At 36.7% G+C, this 19,899-nt stretch overlaps 1 protein-coding gene across 2 annotated transcripts in view; it reads left to right on the top strand.

Moving 5' to 3' along the window:
* Positions 1-19,899, top strand: part of SLC26A7 (solute carrier family 26 member 7) — a 142,784-nt gene that overhangs the window by 72,389 nt on the left and 50,496 nt on the right. For both annotated transcript variants that reach the window (XM_030794979.1, XM_003268285.4), the window contains exons 6-9: positions 10,858-11,010; positions 14,708-14,790; positions 16,938-17,085; positions 19,485-19,598. In XM_030794979.1, coding sequence (XP_030650839.1) covers positions 10,858-11,010; positions 14,708-14,790; positions 16,938-17,085; positions 19,485-19,598 — 498 coding nt within the window. The remainder of the gene's footprint in view (positions 1-10,857; positions 11,011-14,707; positions 14,791-16,937; positions 17,086-19,484; positions 19,599-19,899) is intronic.

The raw sequence follows: 19,899 nt of genomic DNA, 5'->3' as shown, positions 1-19,899 counted from the left end.
TTAGACCACATTTGTTCTGAGACTTATTTTATCCCTTGAAATAATAGCAAATGGATTTATTCCAAGTGTATCATATAGTTATTGATTAGAAATTGGGGTATAATGATGTAAAAAACTACCAGAATGTTGGTTTTCCTTCTTTCTTTTGGGATTTTGTTTGTACTGATAAAAGTACAGCCTGTGGTTAATATCCAACTTAATCTTTCTCTTTCTCTTTTTTCTTTTCTTTCTTCTTTTTTTTTTTTTTTTTGAGACATAGTCTCACTCTGCCACTGAGGCTGGAGTGCAGTGGTGCCATCTTGGCTCACTGCAACCTCCACCTCCCAGGTTCAAGGGTTCAAGCAATTCTCGTGCCTCAGCCTCTGGAATAGCTGGGATTGCAGAAGTGCACAACCACTCCTGGGTAATTTTTGTATTTTTAGTAGAGCTGGTGTTTTGCTTTATCAGCCAGGCTGGTCTTGAACTCCTGTCATCATGTGATCTGCCCGCCTTGGCCTCCCAAAGTGATGGGGTTACAGGCATGAGCCACTGCACCCAGCCTATATTTTTCTTGTTTTTGTATTTATGTTCACTACTTTAGAGGGAGGTGGGATTTGAGGGGCTTGATCTTATCAATACCTATTCTAAAATGTTTAATGATGTATAATGATATAGGCAAAGTTGACAAGAGACATCAAATTCTTATGAATAGAGAGAACTTGTGCTGACATCAAGTTCTAAAGGATCAGAGTTGGCTTTAGGTGTCCCTGAGCAGGAATTTAGATCTGCTTGGAGGCAGGATTCAAACGTAATGAGCTTGAAAGCAAGTTGGGGTGGGGAGAGGGCATGCCTGGACAATCATGACTCATGTTTAAAGGTTCCAAGGATGTGAAAGCTGCCTTAATTGTCCAACAGAATAATCAGAATAATCTGGGGGGATTTTACAAGCTACACATGAGTAGGAAGAGATCAACATGCATCCTTGATTAAAGAACCACTAGAACAGATTTACTGAATAAATTGACCACCTCACAGGCATTGAGGATACAGTTGAACAATAACATTTTTGTTCCCATGGAATTTTATTGAAACACTGAGGAGGGATGCAAAATATGGAGAGAGGAGACAAAAAAATTGGCAAATAAAGTAATCTCAGATAGTGTTAATGAAGGAAACAAGGCGGTGTGATTGAAGGTGGGTAACGTGGTCAAGTCACAGGGGTGGGTCTGCTTAGATAAGATGGCCTGGGAAACCTTTTCTGAGGACATGGCTTTTGAATGGAGGCTAGAAAGATGAGAGAGACCCAGCCATAGAATGGTTTGAGTTAAGAGTATTCTATGAAGAAAGAGAAGAAAGAGCAGCAAATGCTAATTCCCTAAGGTAGATACAAGCTTGGCATGTTGGAAAGACAGAATGGGTTTGCTTCTAAGATTCTTTCCAGTGGAATTTCAGAAATTTTGTGATTCTATTTCATTAATTCCTGAGGTTTGGCTATAAGACCAGACCCTACTCTTGTTTTATATGTGTAGCTGGCAGAATATACGTTTAATAGGGAGACAAGAACAAGAACTACATGCCAGCTCCATTGTTCAATTTCTGTGTGGCCTTAAGCAATTTAGCTAACCTCTCCAAGTCTTATTTTCCTCATGTGTTAAATGGAAATAATAATGCTCACCTTGAATTAATTAAGACATTAAATGAATCACTGTGTATAAGATGGCCAGCATAGAGCCTGAAAGTGTTAATTCCCCTACTCTTCTAGGAAGTGACTAAGTTTAAACAGTTTCCCCATTCTTTCTTCTTGAGTCCCCCCTGCACCACCCCCCATCTGCCTGTGATAGGGAAAATATGAAAATGCCTCTCCCTTCAGGAACGGAGGGTGAAGGCACTGTATAGATACAGGTAGGCTTTCACCAAATATGTTTATGTTAAGAAAAGGCCATGATCTGTGTACTAACAGCTTTCAGAATCAAGTTGGAAGGCTTTTTGCTTCCCTTGTACTAAAGTGACTCTGCTGCTGATGTTGAAGGTGCAAGACTGGAGGGTGAGAAGAGCTCGTATGCCTGAGAAGCAGCCAGGTGCCATTGAATACCACCACTAAAACTCCAAATCTAAGACTTCATGCTCCATAATAGTCTCCTCTTCAAAGAGGTAGCATCTTCCCTCCATAACCCAAGGGAAAAGGAACCAGCAGGGAAATTTGGAAAAATTCTTTGCTGGACTGAAAAAATCATGAGAGAGTCATTGGTAAAATGTGCACGTGTTTGTCTAGGGTTGAGGGGACCTGTGTCAAAATCCTGATTTTGTCATTCACAAGCCAAGTCACCTGGGGCAGGACACTAGTCTTTGGAACCTTGGTTTCTATTTCTACAGAATAAGTGTGTGGAACTGGTTGATTCCTAAGGTTTTTTTCTGGTGCTGACAAGTGTCTTCTGAACATTTCCTTTGATAGGCACTTTAGTTGTAATCCTCACTGCAGATATTAACTATGACTGATTGATCTTTGGTAGATGCTCATTCAGTTGGCCATCTCTCTTAATTGTACTGATCACTTGGTAGTTATTATTGAAAACTTTGTTTGGTTTCTTTTTGTGTTTTAGAATACTTCTATCTCAGCTAACATGACAAGAGGGGAATTTACTAGGGTCTATCTGTGATTCTAAGAACAAAAGCTTGGCATCCCCTCTGCCCTCTCTATTAGCTTCCTACGGCTGCCACAATAAACTATCACAGACGAGGTGGCTTAAACAACATAAATTTAATTTCTCCCAGTTCTGGAGGCTGGAGATTCACAATCCATGTGCTGACAGGACTGGTTTCTTTTGAGGCCTCCCCGCTTGGCTTGCAATCGGCCTCCCTCTTGCTGCTTCCTCACTTGGTGGAACCTCTGTGCATGCACAGCCCCTGTGTCTCTGTGTCCTGATTCTTAGGAGGACGCTAATCATATTGGATTAGGGCCCACCCTAATGGCTTCCTTTTAACTTAATTACTTCTTTAGAGACCCTGTCTCCAAATACAGTCACATTCTGAAGTTCTGGGGGTTAGGATTTGAACATATGAATATTGAGGGAGCACAAGTCATCCCATAATACTTTCTTTGAGTTGTCTCAGAAGTGAGCAGCATTAGATTTGGTGCTGGCGTCTTATGGCTCCTATAACTTGTTACCACAAATCTGGTGGTTTAACAAAACAAATTTATTCCCCCATTTCTGGAAGACAGTTCAAAATCAAAGTCTCTTCTGGCCCATGCTCTCTCTGCAGGTTGTAGGGGAGAAACCATCCTTGCCTTTTCAGCTTCTGCTGGCTCCTGGCATTCTTTGGCTTGTGGCTGCATCATGCCAACTTCTGCCTCTGTCTTCACATGGCCTTCCCCGCTGTTTTTTCTTCTCTCCTGTCTCTTACAAGAATACTGATCATGGGATTTAGGTGATCTCATTTTGTGATCGATCCTTTACTTAATTACATCTGCAAAGACCTTATTTTTCCATATAAGGTCATAGTCACAGGCACTGGAGTTTAGAATGTAGACTTTTTTTGGTGGGGGGGAGCGGTAGGGGACTACAATTCACTCACTACAGTAACCCAACCATGTATGGTGAGGAGGTTTTATGTTTTTGCTTGTTTTTTGTTTGTTTGTTTGTTTTAAAATTAGAATGTGACTGAAGTTATCCATGTGATGCTATCAGTAAATATAATTAACATAGTTTCAAAGCTATTTCAGGGCCGTGACTACCACTGAGTGCTCTGTGTTGTGAGATGAGGCTTCTGATAGAAGTACCATCTAAATGGATAGATTATTAATAAATTTTATTCAACATAGGACTTTACAGTAGATACAATGAGTAAAATAGTTTATTCAGTGGTGCTACTGTTGTCTTATTTTAATATATACTCTTTGAGACATAGAAAACAGTCCATATTTTTAGACACCTGTCTATATACTGATTATGCCAAATGCACTTTCAAACCAAAGTTTGCACATGTGGTAGTTGGCATATATGGATGTTACCATTGTTTCTGGAGATAGTTCTGGTTTTGTGGTTGATGACTGACTCAAAATAATATATTGGGAATTAAGAATTGTAGATTGCAGATTAGTAGTTTATACCTACTATTAAAATAGTGTGCTGATAGATTTATTACAGTGTGCTAATTTTACTAATGCTCTGTTGTTTCTCTAGTCAAACACTAACTTATTTATCACAGATCTTTAGTGCCAAGATAGTGCAGGAATGATAATGCTACTAAAGGGTTATGTGTTGTTTTTAGCATAGAAATATTTATTCAAATAATCTTTGTGGTCCTTTTATGGATAATTCAAAAATGTATTCATCATTACTAGTGAAGAATTATTATCAATAATATCATTATGCTCTAAAAATGTTTAAAACATTTTTTCTCATGTATATTTTATTACAGCAAAACCTAAACCAACCAGAATGCAGAGGAAAGTAATGTTTTGATTAATAGAATTTTCTGGTTAATAAAGTATTGAGCAGAAAGTTCATTTAATTTTTAATACTTGTTAATATTTTCTAAACATATAAGATCTATTTGTATTATGAAATTTAACAGAGTGGATAAACTTTGTATTTTTCTTCCTGCATAGGTATTTCTTTACAGTGCCTTGTTTAGAAATTCATGACAGTTGTGCAATGAGAATTCAATAGCTATGGTCCCAGGGAGACCTTTGTTTATCTTTTCTTAGCTAAATACTAAATATAAACTTTTTCAGCCTTGATGTTGCTTCATTTTTCTAAAATTAAAATTTGACTATATCAAAGATGGATTACTTAAAATTATTGCAATGGTAGTTTAATATTTGGCTCAATACCTTGCACGTAATATAACCTCAATAAACAAGTTGAATAAATGAATACTTGATAACTGCAAATCCCCCTAATATAATATAGCCCAAGTATTGGTAGTGAGAAGAGTCTGGATCCTTTCTCTTCTTGTTATTCTACCTATTCAAGGTAAAATCTATGCCTACTTACAGACTTATTGTTACTAGTACTATGCTAGACCCAAGTATTCATTCATTCAACAAAATTTGAGTATCTACATTTTTCCCAGACACCATTCTAGAAGTTGAGAATCCATCAGTGAAAATAAAAGCTTATAAAGAAAGGCAAATTAGACAAAAACACTTTATATAAATATATTGTATATGTGTGTGTATGTGTGTGTGTAAATGTCTATGAAGTACTTTAGAAAAAAGCCTCACCTCTAAAGAAAATAATGAGAAGCAATACATGTGCTGTGGATAGGTGATTTACCTCAAGATGGATTGTTTATGCATATTGATATTTTTCATTTTATATCATTATAATAAATGGTAAATTTAAACAACCAATATTACAGTCTCAAAATTAGCTGAACTCTCAATATGTAATGAACTAATATTACAGTTTTATTAAACTGACTAGGCAGTTCTGGTTAGATAGCTTACTTATTTATCCATACAGATATAAATATTATCTTTGCTTCTCTGAGATCTGGGGAGAAAATGCTGATCCTCAGTAGGAATTTTTATCTACTGGAGCTTAACGCATGATAGTGTATTCAGATGACTGGATTTATACCAGAAATTAGAAATTTAATGTGTGCTTAGGATGCCTGGAACTCTATTAAATGAGCATATGTAAATATGTGTGTGTGAGTGTGTGCATGTCTATCCTTAGCCCCATTCCTATCTCTTTTTCCATATGCCACCCATCTATCATGAGCCTGTTTTAGCTTGTGATTCTGTCTGTGGGTCCACATGACAGTCATTAGAATGACACTCCTCACCAGCCTCCTTTCCTATTGTGTTCTTCATGCTGGTTGTAATGAGCTATCCACCCCCATGTTCTTCTGGAGCATCTTGTGAGATGTGCTTTGCTTGATGAGCTGTAGTTTAATCCAGACAGACAATAAAAACCCTGGGAGTTTTCTCATTCCATTCATTCTGGGGTGGTCATTTTTATTACTGCAAACACATGTTCTCAAAATGCACACTACAGCAAATTTGGTATGGCTTGGAAGTTTTGCATATTTCTACTCTTTCTTATACAGACATTGTCATGGCATACTTTTAATACCATATAAAACAGCAGAAAAGATATTCTCTAAATGCTTTAAAATATTTGGATGTTTGTCTTCTTCCTGACAAATCATCTAAATAATATTCTCAATTTTATCCTCAGATCATGAAAAATCATCAGAAAGCATTTGGACAATTTGTTTTTTTACATCGTCTCTATCTCCATTCCCTGTAGAATATTTCTCCCTGAGTATCATTTTGGATTTTTATCCTGGGATTGATTGAATAGTGGGCAACTTTAAGAAATGAACCCTCTTCCTTCTGTAGAAATCCTGTGAACAGTTATCATCCACAACATAGAGACAGAGAGGAAAAATGTCATTTGCATCTAACATAATGATGACATTGTAGTACCTACTTTTCTTTTCAAGCAGCATGGAATAAAATAGAATTATGTGAAAAAGATAGTAAGTAAAGCTACCTGACCCCTAATATGTTTATTAATGTATCTGATTACATAACTAGTGGGTTTTTTGTTATTGTCATTTTAACTGTATGGATAAAAGGGGGTCTGGATAGCCTACATTATGCTAATTCTTTTCACCCAGTGAGGCTCCACTTAATTGAGTACATTTGCTTTATCCTAATTCTATTATCCTAATTATTTTCACTCAGTGAGGCTCCACTTAATTGAGTACATTTTCTTCGCTCAAAATATTTAACATGTTAATGATAAAATTCAATATGCAGTATTCAGGCTTAACCTGATGCACTGCCTTTATACCAGGTGCATTTGATCTGTGGGCCAGATGGGCTGAGTCCTTTGATGAGGAAACCTACTAAGCAGAATTTTATGATATTCTAAGAAATATAGTCCATATAAATTCTTTTGATCCATTGTCTATATAATGTTTTGACTCAATATTTTGAGTTGTGGTCAAATTATATTTAAGATGCTAAATAGAAAGGACAAAGAACACAAGAAGTTAGGCTACTATAAGAATAGCCTGTGTGCCAGAATAAAACTAATCTTTATCACCTGAAACTAGACTTGAGCAATCTGCTGTGGACAAATAGAAATGAAGTTATAAAAACTGGATTCAGCATGTTCAAGAGAAAGAGAAGTTAAGAGACATTTTGGAAATAAACATATAAGGACAATTCAAAACCCTAAAGTTATCAAAGTGATATATTTTCATAAGAGAAAACATGGAAGATACAAATAAGCTCTTATGCAGAGCTGTTAACATTCCAGATACATTCATACATATTTAGAAGCATGAAATTTTATTTCATCAAAAGTAATATCTATATTAGCTTTCTAGGGCTTTCAAAACAAATATCACAGACTGGGTGGTTTAAACAACAGAACTTTATTTCTTACAGTCCTGGAGACTGTGATCAAGAAGTCTAGATCAAGGTGATGGCAGTTTTGATCTTTTTTTTTTTTTTTTTTGAGACGGAGTCTTCGCTCTGTCACCCAGGCTGGAGTGCAGTGGCGCAATCTCGGCTCACTGCAAGCTCCGCCTTCCGGGTTCACGCCATTCTCCTGCCTCAGCCTCTCCGAGTAGCTGGGACTACAGGCGCCCGCCACCACGCCCGACTAATTTTTTGTATTTTTAGTAGAGACGGGGTTTCATCGTGGTCTCGATCTCCTGACCTCGTGATCCGCCCGCCTCGGCCTCCCAAAGTGCTGGGATTACAAGCGTGAGCCACCACTCCCGGCCTTGATCTCTTTTTAAGGCCTCTCTCCTTGGCTTGCAGATGGTGGCCCTCTCCTTGTGTGCTGACATGGTATTTCTTCTGTACAAGGTGCATGTCTGTGTTCTAACCTCTTTTCAGTCATTTTGGATTAGGGCCCACCCATATGACCTCATTTTATCTTAATCACCTCTTTAAAGGCCCTATCTCCAGTATAGTGACATTCTGAGGCACTGGGGGTTAGGACTTCAACATATGAACTCGGAGGGGGCCACACAAATGAGCCCATAACAATGTCAAACCATACACATTTATTTGAAACTTTTCTTTTCAGACTTAGCATTATAACAGGAAGGTCTTTCCATGTCAATAAATATACATTTTGTCTAAAATAATGAATTTAATGTATGTAGACTATTGTATGTATATATGTAACCTAGAGAATTCAACCAGTTCTCTTTTATTTTACTCTTTAAATGGATTCCATTTTCAATGCTGTTTTAAACAATGTTTCAGTGAATATCTTTGTAACAAGGTTTTTTCACACGAGCTTAATTATGTTCTAGCTTAATGTTTTGAAGTAGAATTGCTAAGGCAAACAATAGAGCAGTTCAAAAGTGTTTATTTTATTTTTTCAGCTTTACTGAGATATAATTGCCACATAAAAATTGTGTATATTCAAAATGTACAATGTGATGTTTTGATATATATATACATTGTGAAATGATTTCCAAACTCAAGCTAATTAACATATCTATTGCCTTCAAAGGTTTTCCATACATTTTATCAGATCACCAAAGGACTGCAACAATTTATACTCACAAGGGCATGTGAAAGAGTTCCCATTTCTTCCCCCAGATTACACTATTTAAATTATTATTTAAGCATCATTAATAATTTGATAAAAGAAAGAATGCTTTCTTATAGTTTGAATTTACATTTCTTTGATTACTAGTGTGGTTGAGCTCTTTGTTCACACGTTTATTGACCATTTGTTTTCTTTTGTTATCTGTTTATGTCCTCTGCTAATTTTAAAATACTTATTTTCTATGACTTCAGGTTTTATATTTAACCTCATTTAATCTAGAATTTATTTTATTCTGCTTAGTTTTTGTTCAAATATGATATGTTGGATAATCTTTAATATTGGATAATGCAACTGTTATGTTTCTGGGTTTTTACTGTTTTAAAATTTTTCATATATCTATATATACACACACATATATATATATTATATGTTTTTAAGTTAGAGACCCTATCTCTTTCTATATATATTTAATATATATTTAATTAATATATATTATATATATATTTAATACATATTTAAGTAATATATGTTTAATATATATATATTTAATACACACACACACACACACACACACATGCACACACATATTTAAGCTAGAGACAGGATCTCCTTCCGCTGCCCAGGCTGGAGTGCAGTGGTGCAATCATAGCTCACTGTAACCTAGAACTCCTGGGCTTAAGGGATTCCCCCCCGCCAGCAGTCTCTTGGGTAGCTAGGAGTACAGGTGCATGCCACCATACCCAGCTAATTTTTAAAATTTTTCATAGGGAAAGAGTCTTGCTATATTGCCCAGGCTGGTTTCAAACTGCTGGCTTCAAGCGATCCTTCTGCCTCAGCTTCCCACAGTTCTGGGTGGTGAGCCACCGCACCCCGCTTTTTCTTGTATATTTTTAGTATCATGTTTTGACTTATTATAAATATACTTTTATGTTTGTTAGTATAAACCCATAAATATTTTCTTTCAACATTTTCTAATATATTCTGTGCATTTAATATTCTGTATGAATTTGAGAACCACTGTGTTAAATTTCCAGACAACAAAATTCCAGGTGAGTTTCCTTATATCAAACATTCATGTAGAGGATGGATTGCGTTTGGCTGGTTATTATTTTTCAGCACCTAATTTAGGGTTCTTTAAAATCTCACCCTATCTTTTTTGTGCTAGTAGATTTAGATGCTTACATATCTATCAACAACATTCTAAGTTGTTGAACAAAGTGTTATTGGCACTTGATCGAAACATAGCCTTTGATTTTAAAAAGCGCTTTAATGTTGTTCTTTTGGTTGACTTTACTCTTACATTGATCCTACCTTTTCTGCCACATCAGATTATCCCAAATTACCAAGATTGAGTGTTTGATATTAATGTATTATACTTTCTTCCTAGTTTCAGGCAAATTCTTTGATGTAGATATAACTTCAAGCAGGGCTGCACACTTTTAAAGACAAATGGTTGTATTGATTTCTTGACCATACTTTTCAGGAAGTCATGCACCCCTCCCCTCCCATTTTATGCTCTAAGTTTTACAAATAGGCCCTTTAGGCAGAATATTTTCCATCAGGTTTCTTCCTCTTACCCCCTCTATCATCTATAACCTGGCCAACTCCCATTTATCTTCTTTGAGAAGGACCCATCCCACCACCACTCAAAACTCTAAGTCATATACTTCAGGTGCCCTTTCCACGTCCATAGCACTGTATGCATTAATTTATTGTTTTACTTAGCAATTCCTACACTAGACCATGAGCTCTGTGAATACTGAAGCAACGTCTAAATTTTTTACTATGTAGACCTCGCAATGGGCATGGTGCTTGGTATAAAGTAAGTGACAATAAACAAGTAAGTTAATGCTGAATGACTGAGAACATGTTAATATTTTACATGAAGCCAAATATCTGATGTCAGTTAAATGCCAGCTCTTAACTCTTTTGTGTGTGATCTGTGTGCTTGTTTGCTTCTGGGGTTTGAGGAGGGCCCTGAAGTTGGGGAACCCATGGTCCCCTGACTGCTGTTGATGATGAATCTGCATATAAATAAGGAGTTAAGCATCTCTGCCCCTCAGAGTGTCAGGGATGAAGCCAGAAGAGTCATTCTCTTTAGCAGTGTTCTTATGTAGGAAGGTTCAAACCCTGAGTTTGATGAAAGAATCAAGGGTACAGAAATTTTGTAGATGCAAATAAATACATAGCATTAGCACTGACTACCTTCCTACCTATATCTTTCCTCTCCCTAGCCATTAAGATAGTTTTATAAAACATCATTGAGTTTATTGGGGCCATATTTTCATATTGGTATATTATAGGTGACCCTGGATTTTGTTTGTATTTTTTCTCATTACTGTAGATTTATGCATATGTTTTTGAAAACATCAAGTCTGTGCGACTGGAAGCATTGCTTTTATCCTTGCTGAGCATTGTGGTCCTTGTTCTTGTTAAAGAGCTGAATGAACAGTTTAAAAGGAAAATTAAAGTTGTTCTTCCTGTCGATTTGGTTTTGGTAAGTATAAAATCAACATTTAGCTTTTTGCCATGCAAAGCTTTCCAGTTCTTGGGGAGATCTGCAGATGCTTACTATATTGTCTATAGTAACCTCAGCTACTCCTGTCTCTCATTAAAGCAGGGCTAATTTGCGTGGCTATACATTAATGTAAGAACAGGAAACATTTTGAGTCAATAATTTAAAAAAGAAGGCACACGTGTTTTCAATTTATACAACAGTTCTCATATGCTTATAATGGTTTATATAAATAAGAGAACACATAGCTTAAGATCTTAAATAAGGAGGTACTTATAAGGGTGAGACTTAAAATGTCTCTGGCATGATCTTCTGTAAATTAATAAAATGTGGTATCATTTCCTATTCATATGGCACCTATAAGATATATATAGAAATATTATCAATTGATAAATGTTCATTCATGATTGAAAGGTTTTGTTACTTACCTAATTTTGCTTCATTGAAAGGATGCTCATGATTTTCACTGACCAAAGTTGGTTCTCTAAAATATTTTTTTGTTGTACCTGGAAAAGCAATACATTACATTTTGCTCCTAAGGCTTGTGGCATTAGAAAATATGTTTCGAAATTTCAAGAACCTCTGATGGGAACTCTTAACTATACAAAGCATTAAGTTGAAAATAAAATCTTAACATATAACCACAGTCTACTAATTTACTATCAATTGGCTTTAGTCTTTCAATGATCTTTGAGTTATACATGTATATGATAAATGTTGTTTAAATAACTTCATCTATTAAAATATTCCTTCTAATTGTTGAAATTATGTAGGTTTATGTACAATTATAAGGCTAGCACATTGGAAATTGACTATGAAGGCTATGACTCATTTCTATACAACTAATACGAAAGGCTTCTCTCCATAACTAGGCCATGTATGATCCTATACTCTTGATAATTTGAGATCTATATAACATATGTGATTTATATAATATATATGTGTGTATATTTCAAATAAGCCATAAAAATACAGAATACTATGATTATTAGATTTCACAGCAACAACCGTGAAACATACCATCTTATCTCGAAGTCCTGTAGATATTAAGAAATGCTTATTATATCTTGGGAAGCTATAGTGCATGTTTCATAAAACCAAAAATTGAAAATAGCCTTAGGGATAAAGGCTGTTGAGCTGGTAGTAAACCAGTTTCTTATGCTCTGCAAAACCAGTTACGATTATTCTTACAATAAGATTAAAAGTATTCTTTATACGTGTTATCCCTAACATTTCTAAGACCCAAGGCAAAAGTACCAATGCAAGCCCCAATACTTATAAGTTATAGATCAAAATGTTAAATATAACAGATTCTGTTTTCTTATGTTGACAAATATCCCTTAGTGATGACTTTGAAAGCCGGGTTAGAACAGAGAATTTTCCTAGTCGTTTATGTTCTGCCAGTATGGGGCAGCGTGGGGAGACCTAGCCTCTTGCTCTGCTCCCTCTCTTCACTTTCCAGCTCTATCCCACCTGCCAGGGCATTCATATGTATATGTGTGGACACCTCTGTTCTCACGTCCAGGCTCCAAACACATCTCCACTCCATCACCACTATGACTGTCTCTTTGCCAACTTTCTTGAGCCACCCTGGGAGGATGGACTTCCAGAAGATGCCCTGCAAGCAGGCAGAAGGACATTTGGGCAGGAAATGATAGATTCTTAAGTATCCAGAGTGTGGTTCAGAAAGAAGGGTACAGGTTTGAGTTGGGCACAAACCCCCTACTCCCACAGAGCTCCCTTCTCGTGGGGAAGTCTACAGTTGGAAGAAGCCAGATTAGAACTCTCTGAAGCAGGGGTCCTCAACCTCTGGGCCATGGACTGGTACCAGTTCATGGTCTGTTAGGAAACTGGCCACACAGCAGAAGGTGAGCATTATTGCCTGAGCTCTGCCTCCTGTCAGATCAGTGGCAGCATTAGATTCTCTTAGGAACACGAACACTGTTGTGAACTGCGCATGTGAGAAATCTAGGTTGCGTGCTCCTTATGATAATCTAGTGCCTGATAGTCTGAGGTGGAACAGCTTCATCATCCCCAAACCATCTCACCCCTCCTCCCCCAACCCTGTTCGTGAAAAAATTGTCTTCCACAAAACCGGATCCCCGGTGCCAGAAAGGTTGGGGACTGCTGCTTTAAAGCACCAGTCACACCTGGGGTGCAATCTCCTCTTGCCCAGGTCTAAGGGCAGTACTGGCCTTAAACACGCATATTGAATTAATATTGAAGAAGGACCAATTACTCAACTGATAAGGAAAGTTTAATTTTGGTAAAGAAATACAGCGAGGAGGTACAACACTGAAAGGCTAATTCAGTGAGTTAGAGCACTTATTTTAATATTAACTGTGTATCAAATACCCTGTATACTTCCATTTTCAATAAGAATCCAGTATCTAGTAACTGTGGCATATTTTCTTTATAGCTCTCAATATTTTCTGACCTAGTATAGATGTTTCATGATGATTATGAACAATTATAATTTATTAATTGGCGTAGGAATTTTTAAGTATGTTAATATGTCTGATTCTAACTTAATAGCCTGAATCTTTAGCTACTACTAGCTTCTTTAGAAAATGCTACTATCGTATTACAATATTTATAAATGTTAACAATATCACCTTTATGGTTTTGTTCCTTTTTATCTTTTTCTTCAAGTCTTCAGGTGTTTTGCTTTTTAAGCCTATTTGATGTTTTAAAAAACCTCTGCAAATTCAGCTAAATATCATCACAGAGAACAGAACAACAGGAATAGGGGAAAAAACCTACAAAATTATATTATTGGGCATTGATTATTAGATATTCCTTATTTTGCTAGTGTGAATTTGTTATACTTTTGTTCTGGCCATGTATATTGTAAATTTGTACTTTAAGTGGATAACTGATGTGTCTCTTTTACAAGACGAATTACTCCAAACTGATACCATAATCATGTGAAATTTTTAATATCTATTAAAATTATCAGAAAAATGAAAATCGATGGAAAACAGTAGAATGCAGTGGCTGGTGAACTGGGCTCTGATATGCATGTTAAAGATGATTATGGGTATAGGCAGGGAACATGTAACCTTGCTTAACATACGTCAGTAACAGAAGGATAGGGTATCTGAAACTCCATAGGGGTCATTTTAAAAGCATTGAGCCCAGCAGGCTGTGAAGCAGCATGTTTCACTACAAGAAATAGTAAAAGCTAAAAATTTAAAAATATTCAAGGAGACTGTAAATCATCATTGATTACTAACATGGATTAGGAATGTTGATGCAATATCTTAAACTTGTGAAAGGCTGCTGTCATGGAGAGAAAATGTGCTGTCTTATGAAGCATCCCTTCGTATCATGGGAGGCAAGTATTTAGGTTGGATTGTGCTGTCTTCATGCACACACATGCTCCTGTATCCTGTAGTTTTTCCCCTTCAAAATTGGACATAATTGGGTTGACAACGGTAGGATATTAGAAAAGCCATATGATTGGGATGTCATCTAATTTGGAGACTGTCAGTGCTCTCAAAACTGACTGACTTTTTGACTTTTAATATTTTATTTATTTTTGAAAATCTGTGCAACTGCTATATTATTCTTGATGTTTATGGGACATGAGAACAATGTTTACTTTTAAAAATTGTTTTAAGGTGTTTGAGAGGTCAGTAATGTATATTTTTTTCTTTTTTCAAATGGAACCACACAGATTATTGCTGCATCATTTGCTTGTTATTGCACCAATATGGAAAACACATATGGATTAGAAGTAGTTGGTCATATTCCACAAGGGTAATGTAGTCCTTTTTAAAAAAATATTATTTGTTTGTTTATTTTTGATGGAGAAAGGGACAGGGAGTGAGTGGGTATGGATATTTCATTTCTTAATTCTGATTAATTTCTATTGCAAAATGATAGAAGTACACACTTCATGTGTAGAGAAAGAGTAACTTCCTAGACTTCACCTTTTACTAAGGATGTTGATAATTGCTTTATACAGCATTGCTTCAGGTAAAAGGTTTGGGAAATATTTGCAAATATATTATTAACAAAATAGAGGGCATTGACTTTGCAAATGAGAGTTACGGTCTGGGATTTAGTCAGCCCTATGTCTTCCCCACCACACATATTCTATAACTATTTTCATTTCACTTAAATCATAGTAAAAGTAGACAAGCATAATCTGAAATAGCAAGCCCTAGGCCTGGGTAGTATATAATAATGAGAGAGTGGAAGGGGAGAAGAAGGCATGGTTCCCTAACTGGCCTGTAGCCTTCCTCTGGCCGCCAAGAAGGAGTTTAACAAAAGAGATGTTCACCCTAAAATGAGCAAAAGGTCCTACCACATATGGGCTGAAAGAAAATAAAAATATGTGAGGGAAAGAGGACAGTGTCTTAGGGGTTATTCACTTTGAATGGGCTGCATTACATGTACACTGATAATTATAAATTTGGGGCAAAGTTACAATTGTTGAATCCTATAAATTTTTATCTTCCAATCCCAAATTTTTGTTTCTAATTACATGAAAATGGAGAAACAGTAGAAGAATTCTCAGGAATTAAAAAGGGAATGTTAAAAATCCTATCTCTAGCACATATAGATATAGGCTAATGCTGATTATATGAATCAAATTGAATTTTCTCAAAGATTCCTGCTTTTCTACCTTTGAAAGTCAGCTTATTATTCCTTTTATGCCGATTTGTTGTTATTAGTAATTAGGCTCACTCAGCCTTCGTGAAACAAAGTTCTTTTACTTTGAAATGGTTTTGTATAGCATAATAACCTGTAATGATACAAATCAATTTGTCTTAATGGTAAACTTAAGTAGGTGGGTTAAAAAAAAAAAGTCATGCCTCTCCTCTATCACCTCTAATTCTCCTTTATTTTGAGTGACCTTTCCAGACCCATCCACTAAAGGAATTATAACAAGAACATGGCTTTGAACAGAAATGGAGCTGAGATTGCATTCCAGCTCTGCCATTCACCTTGTGATGTTAGACAAATTACCTAACCTTTCTCAAAATGTTTTCTCCTCTATACAGTGGGTATAATGATGCTTGGTTTGGAGGTTGTTGGGAGAATTAAATAAAATAGCTATTATGAAAGGGCGAAGCATTCTACTTACATACTGGGTTTTAAAAATCAACATGAATTCTCTTCCCATTTTCTTCTACTGCCTGAGGGATTTATTTATTTATTTTTTAATTTTTTGTGTAAGTCTCCCAAATAATAATCAGGGATAAATAAATAATGATACTTTGGCTCAAGTGGTTTTCAAAAGACAATTAGACAAAGGCTGGGTATTATTTGAGAGAAATATTTTGAACAGTTCTTTGAGATGGAAAAACAACTATGGTCCTGTATTTTGAAGCAGAGCGTTAGTTAGATGGAGCCGTTATACATATTTTTCTTAATGGATGTAAGGCACAGTTAAGTGTACTGTGAAAGGATTGAGTTAAAAACATAATTAAGATAATGAACTCAATGGCAAATTTAGGGATTAACTCAAGAATTGTAGCTCAGAGTAAACCAGTGTTTGCATACAGCACTATAGTATTCAAAGGAGGAAATACAGTCTGCAACACCAGCCTAATAAATATTTGGAAAGGTTCGAATGAAAGAATGCTCCAGATTTGCTTTTGTTCTGATACAGGAAATTTCTGTTGAGTCAGAGTTTCTGTGGTATAATCTGAATTCCCTGGGCGTAAATGCCAGTTAAATGCATGGAGCTGTCCCTGTGGTGTTCCTTGTAATTTTGCTTTTCTGCTAAATAATGTTGAAAATGAAGGGCTTCTAAGGGCAAGGCTGCTTGGTTTTCTCATGGGTATTTCACTTAGTCTATGTAAACTTCAGAGTCATTGCCACAGTTAAATTCATTGCAAGTTGTTACAGAAATTACATGAAGTTTGATGACTTCAGTATGGTCCTTCTTTCCACAGAATTCCCTCACCTAGAGCTCCCCCGATGAACATCCTCTCTGCGGTAATCACTGAAGCTTTCGGAGTGGCACTTGTAGGCTATGTGGCCTCACTGGCTCTTGCTCAAGGATCTGCCAAAAAATTCAAATATTCAATTGAGGACAACCAGGTGGAGTGTGCCCCCAGTCCCTCTCCACTCCAGTTGTATCATTGCACTGTGCACTCCCAGATCCTAAAAATGTTGAACTTATGAAAAATAAAACTTTCCTAACTGTATAGCAAGAGTGGGTTGAACAAAACAAAAGAAAAATATTGAAATCATTCATAGGAAGCTAAAAACCTGACATTGATGGTTCATAATACCTTTTATTTTGGTTAAAATAAAAGGCATCATGATGTTCTTTTTGATTTGTTTTTAGGAGAGAATCCAAACAGATTTATTATTGCATGCTAATGTTTAATAATTATGGATTTCTAAGTACAAATAACACTAGTATTACTCTTAGTAAAAAAAACTAAAGAATGTGAGGGTCGATTCTTAGAATACCAAGGGATGTAGATTACACTGATCATATTTCTGAAAATACTTTTGCATATGTCCTGCTTGAAGTCCTGTCATGGTCCTACAGAGCTGTGCTGTTCTGCAGAGAAGTTGCAGTGTGGTGGTTTATGAATGTTGAACTACCTGTGTGCAAATCTCATTCTCACACTATGTGACCTTAATCTTCTCTGTGCACCAATTTTGTCATCTTCACAAAAGTAGATTTATTCATTCCACAGATATATGTTGAACTCTAATACATAGCAGGCACTGGTCTAGGTACAAGGGATACAATGGTGAGCAATGCAGACCATGTCTTTCTTTTACTCGAAACTTCCCAGTTGCTTCTGGTCACACTCAGAGTAAGAGCCTCTCTCATGGCTTACAAGGCTCTATATAACCTGCTAATACCCTTTTCCTCTTTGGTCTCATGCCCTTTTACACTCTGTGCTAACACCACCACCTTGCTTCTTCTTGAACCCATTAGTCATGCTTCTGGCTATGGATATTTGCACTTGCTCTTCCCTTTTCTGGGAATTCTGTTCCCTCCAATACCTGCTTAGCTCCTCCATTTATTTATTTATTTATTTATTTATTTTAATTTTTGTTTTCTAGAGACAAGTCTCACTCTGTTGACCAGGCTGGAGTGAGTAGCATGATCATGGCTCACTGAGGCCTCAACCTCCCGGGCTCAAGCCATCTTCCTGCCCTAGCCTCCCCAGTAGCTGAGACTTCAGGCATGCACCACCATGCCTGGCTACTTTTTTTTTTTTCATTTTTTAAAAGTAGGGGTCTTGCTGTGTTGCTCAGGCTGGTCTCAAACTCCTGGCTTCGAGAGATCCCCTGCCTCGGCCTCCCAAAGTGCTGGGATTGCAGGCATGAGCCACCGTGCTCAGCCAGCTTCTTTATTCAAATGCTCCTTTCTCAGGGAGGCCTTCTTTGGTAATCTAAAATCTTAAACTCAAGATTTGCCCATGCTTTCCTCTGTTTTGCTTTCTGTATTTATCTTGTTTCTTGCCAGCATTCGCTTTCCACCACCACAGCTCTACAAGGGCAGGGATATTTGTTGTGCTTACTAGCAACAGCAGATGCAAAAATACTGTTAAGGGGAATTAGCAATAATCCAAGTGAGATTTGATGACTTGGACCATGATGTAGTGATGGATGAGATGGAAGTATATGGATTCTGGATTGAATATGGGTGCCATTTGGGAAAAGAAGGAGCAGAAAAATCAAGAATAACCCTAAAGCTTTCAATCTAAGCAATTGGAACTTTGAATAGGGAAGAACATGGGAGAACCAGGTTGGGTGGTAGACAGCTGTAGCCCAATTTAGGAAGTTGGAGATATCCGTTAGCCATCCAAAGGGAGATGCTTAGTAGTAGATTGGGTATACAGTCTGACATTCAGAAGAATGGTCCAAGTCGCAGATAAAAATTTTAGAGTTGTCAATGTGTATTTGAGTAGCTTATATGTAGATAGAGAAGAGAAGCAGTCCTCCAATATTTGCAATTCGTTAGATGGGAAGGAACCACAAAAGGCATTACAATGTGATGGCCAGGGAGGTAGGAGGAAATCAGGGACATCCTAGAAGCCAAGTGAAGGAGACTTTAGGGAGGAAGAAATGAGCAACTATGCCAAATGCCTCTTTTAGGCAAGGGAAGCCAAGAATGAACCATTGGTTTAGCATTGTGAAGGTCATTTGTGTAGTGATGAGAAGAAAAACCTGACTGAGGTGACTTAAAGATGGTGGAGAAATTGATGACAGAGAGCATTAAAAAAAAAATAGTATTTCCCTATAAGGTTGTTCTGAGGATTAAATGAGTAAAGTGCTTGAGAACAATTTCTTGCTCATTGTAAGCACCCAATAAATGTTAGCTATTTGTATTGTAATTGTTAAATCCCAGCTGGTGGGGAGAACAAAATCTGAATACAAACAAGCCTCATTATGTGACAAATTGTACCTGCAGTCTCTAAAAGTCGATTGTGATTAAGATATTATATATTCTCTCATTATGAATCTTGCAGGAATTTTTGGCCCATGGCCTCAGCAATATAGTTTCTTCATTTTTCTTCTGCATACCAAGTGCTGCTGCCATGGGAAGGACGGCCGGCCTGTACAGCACAGGAGCGAAAACACAGGTAACTGAATTGTTTCTCAGGGACAAAGCACTGCTGGGCCTTCACTCCCCTTCTAGGAGAGTGGGAAGAGCTAGCTTCTCTTTAACGCCCTGAAACTATTTTCACTTATTTAATTTTTTTTCTAAGTTGTTTTAAGAAAGTCTTTCTCTCTCTCATCTCTTTCCTATAAATGACACTTCCGAAAGCTAAGGATTCAACAAGGAAACTAAAAAATTCTGTACAAATTGAAGCTTTACGGTTAGCAACCTTTGAGGCCAAAGCTCCCTCTAGTGGTGCCTCTCTCTTTCTTTCTTTCTAATCT

Source organism: Nomascus leucogenys, chromosome 16 (genome assembly GCF_006542625.1).
Source record: "Nomascus leucogenys isolate Asia chromosome 16, Asia_NLE_v1, whole genome shotgun sequence".
Lineage (NCBI taxonomy): Eukaryota > Metazoa > Chordata > Mammalia > Primates > Hylobatidae > Nomascus > Nomascus leucogenys.
Note: the sequence above shows the minus strand (reverse complement) of the source record. Positions and strands in the feature narration are given on the sequence as shown.